Source organism: Antrostomus carolinensis, unplaced genomic scaffold, assembly GCF_000700745.2.
Source record: "Antrostomus carolinensis isolate BGI_N321 unplaced genomic scaffold, ASM70074v2 scaffold34172, whole genome shotgun sequence".
Taxonomy (NCBI): domain Eukaryota; kingdom Metazoa; phylum Chordata; class Aves; order Caprimulgiformes; family Caprimulgidae; genus Antrostomus; species Antrostomus carolinensis.
In genome coordinates this window covers 4,006-7,660 of record NW_010300779.1, presented here as the reverse complement: position 1 = coordinate 7,660, position 3,655 = coordinate 4,006, and the positions used below count along the sequence as shown (strand labels likewise).

The following is a 3,655-nucleotide window of genomic DNA, read 5'->3' as shown; positions in this document are numbered from 1 at the left end:
GATGATATTTTTAGTTCATGTTCCCCATCTGCATGGGGACAGCTCTGACTTGGCCTCTTCCTTGTGCTTCTTGAGCAATGTCCATCCCCCACCAAAATCCATCATGAGCTTAGACAGAATCACAGAATGGTGGGGGTTGGAAGGGACCTCTGGAGATCACCCAGTCCAACCCCCCTGCCAAAGCAGGTTCCCTACAGCAGGTTGCGCAGGACTGCATCCAGACAAGTTTTGAACATCTCCAGAGATGGAGACTCCACAACCTCTCTGAGCAGCCTGTTCCAGTGTCTGACATCCTCACAGTAAAGAAGTTCCTCCTCATGTTTAAGTGGAATCTCCAGTGTTCCAGCTTGTGCCCGTTGCTCCTTGTCCTGTCACTGGCCACCACTGAAGAGTCTGGCCCCATCCTCTTGACACCCACCCTTTAGATATTTATAAACATTGATAAGGTCCCTTCTCAGTCTGCTCTTCTCCAGGCTAAACAGACCCAGCTCTCTCAGTCTTTCCTCATAAGAAAGATGCTCCAGCCCCTTAATCATCTTTGTAGACCCAGCATTCTCCACTGGCATGGTGAGATCTGGCTGAGCTGCTGCAAAGAGCTGCGGGAGTGGGGTTCAAAGGATGAGGAGTAGGGGCTGGTGTCTCCCAGCCAAGCTCTTCTGCAGGTCTGGTCTGACTGTCACCCTGCATCCCCCTGCTCAGGGCTCCCGCAGGTGTTGGGGTGTACTGGTGCAGGCAGGAGGAGCATTTCTGCCAGGGCACCAGCAAGGTAGATTGGAAGTAGCACCTTTGGGGACAGTCTGCCAATGCCATGCCTAAGCTGTCCCTCAGCCCTGATGAAGGACAGGGCTGTGTACCCGCCTTCTCCCACCCTCCTGGGCTGCAAGTAGAGAGCAAGGACTAGATGAAGCAAGTGGAGGAGAAAGCATTTGCCTGCTGACAGGGAACTTGGATCCAGTACCGCTGTTGCAGGAAATACCCAGGGGTGCACATCTGATCCCTGCTGACGTGGGCACGGGTTGAGCTGGCAGATCTGTAAGAGGCTTTGTTCTTTGCTATCAATCCTCTGAGCCATCCAGCCCTGCTCCCAAAGCCCAGGGAAGATAATAGCTCCCTGGCTTATGGTGCCCACAAGATCTCATGCCCTGCAATCCACAGAGATCAGGCTACGCAGAGCTCCTTGAACTGCTTAGTTTCTGTCTGCCTGGAAGCTGTCATGAAGTTGAGCCCTTTGTACAGGGTGCCTGGGACAGCAAGAGATCTGTGTTGGCTCAATGTGGGCTGGTGACCCAGTGTGATGTGGGGTGCAGTCCCCCTTTTGCCTGGGACTGGGACAGCCAGGTGTCCCCTGCCCAGCCTCCTGGCCCTTCCCAGATCCCTGGGGCTGGGGGAGGACCTGAGACATGGGCAAGCAGGAGTGGTCCAGTGGCCAATTGGGGCTCTCCAGCCTGGTGGCCCATCCCTGGGTGACAGCTCCCCAGAGCTATCATGGTTTTTAGGAACAGTGGCCAACTGCCCTGCTCCCCTCCAGTAATGAGGCCTCATGTTGGCTGGTGTCACTTGGTTGTGGCTGCTCTTGGTGGCTGGGTGCCTATGTTGCAGGGTCTCCTGGATTGTTGCTTCCCTGGGCTGCTCCCCAGGGCACGGGGTGGGGTGAGGGTGCTGCCAGGCTGGGTCCTGCCCCTCTGCCTTGTGCCCAGCCTCACTGCCATGGCTGGGAGGTGACACTGGCACATGGTGGTGTTGTGAGCCAGGCAGGAGGGCTGAGTTGAGACCCCATCTTGGAGCTCAAGGGTCAGTGGCACTGGGTATAGAGACAGATATGTATATCTGGTCCCATCAGTGTGCTTTGACCCATGGGGAGGGTTTGCAGCCATGCAGCTCTGCTGGGAGCATTATTTCTGTTACGTGAGTAGCCTCCTGTGTCTGCAGGGAGGTGGCACCTCTCTGGCTGGCAGGGTGCGCATCATCATCACTTCCTCAGAGCATCCCGCTCTGAGGAAAGCGCTGAGCTCCAGTCCAGCTGCGTCTCTGCTCCCTTGTGTGGGACTTCCCACTTCCAGGGCAGCTTGGCTCTGCCTGGGGACAAATGGGAAGAGCACAGACCATGGTGCCTTCTACTGGGAGGAGCTCAACTTTTCCAGGAGCCTTCACTTGGTGCTTGGGACAGGAGAAAATTAATTTACTAGTACCAGTGAGTCTGGTGACACCAGACTTCCCAGCTCCGGGGAGGGGGACCAAGGGGAACAGGCAGGGTGCTGGCTAAGGCTAAGCAAAGAGGCAGCTCCTTTCCATGGGGGTGTGAGGGTCCCAATGACCTTCTGTGCTTGGTCACCACTAACCGTTAAGACTTCTTCTCTCCTAGATGCCAGCCAGGATATCACGGAGAGAGATGCCACGGCCTCTCGCTGCCTGTGGAGCACCCCCCCAGTGCCTACGACCACACCACAGCACTGGCTGTTGTTGCTGTTGTCCTGTCCTCCCTGTGTCTCGTCATCATCGCAGCCCTGCTGATGCTGAGGTGAGTGGGATGGTACTGAACCATCAGATCCGCGTATCCAGGAAGACCACGTGCAGTGGAGGGTGACAGGGACTTCGTGCTCTGAGCATCTCTTTGTTTGGCCTCACAGGTGCCACAAGAGGGGTGTCTACGATGTAGAAAACGAAGAGAAAATCAAGCTGGGCATCACTGTGAATCACTGAGAATGCTGGGTGCTGGTGAGGTGAGCCCCTGGCTGGCATGGGGCAGTGGTGGGGCTGGTGGGCATCTAGGAGCTCTGCTTGTTCATGCTGTCTGGGACTGCTACGTGGATCCCATGTCAGAGCCAGGCAGGACCTGAGGCAGTTTGAGCCTAGAGAAGCAGCTCACTTTATTTGGCGTGAGAGCCTGGGGTGCCCTGTATGGCTCCAGCCCTCTTTCCTCCCCTTCCTGCTTAAGCCCCTGTCCTCTGACACACCCAGCCACCACTGCCTTCTCCTTTCTAACCTTAAGTCCCTGCTTTGCCCTGTTGCTGCATGCTTTGCAGTGGGGAAGCTGCTTCTGTTTTTTTTTCCCCGACTTGTTCTGCTCCCTCTCTGGCCCCTTGAGTCACTTCCCCTCCTTAGATATTGCCTCTATTTATATACATATAAAAAACCCAACCTTCCTTTTCACTCCCACTCTGCTTATTACTTGCACCAGTGTAATGCCTTGCAGCTGGGCACTGGGGATTTGCTGCCAGACCCATGCGATGTCACTCTGGCTGGGCGGTGGGGTGTGCGCTGCCCCAGGGGTGGCCACGTGGCTGTGGCCAGGTGCTGGAGAGCTTGCAGACTTCCTCTGCTCTGGTCCAGAGTCTGACGTTGGATGCGCCTATGTGTATTACAGCTACTTCTCTTTAAAAAAACAAAACAAACTTTGTTCTTTGTGAGGATGAAGTAATGCCTTCAAAGAATTTCTGTCATGTTGGTACTCGTGTTGGGGATGGGATTTTTAGCCATTTATAGGAGCTGAATTTTGGGGAAGTGGATTCGGCGCAAGGTTTTCATCACTGTCTCCTTTGCCCGGGGGATTATTGGGGTGGTTGTGTCCAGGGGGAGAAGTGCTGTGTTCCCATGGTGGATGTGGGGTGGGATGCTTTGCTACTGCTGCCCTGGTATCCAGGCTCCCATCCTTGTG

General features: G+C 55.3%; 1 protein-coding gene across 1 annotated transcript in view; it reads left to right on the top strand.

Annotated features, from left to right (window-relative positions):
* The window catches only part of HBEGF (heparin binding EGF like growth factor), a gene marked incomplete at its 5' end in the record, with an annotated part of 4,139 nt that overhangs the window by 254 nt on the left and 230 nt on the right, over positions 1-3,655 (top strand). Inside the window, 2 exons of the mRNA XM_010163243.1 lie at positions 2,363-2,518; positions 2,628-2,720. Coding sequence (XP_010161545.1) covers positions 2,363-2,518; positions 2,628-2,700 — 229 coding nt within the window. The remainder of the gene's footprint in view (positions 1-2,362; positions 2,519-2,627; positions 2,721-3,655) is intronic.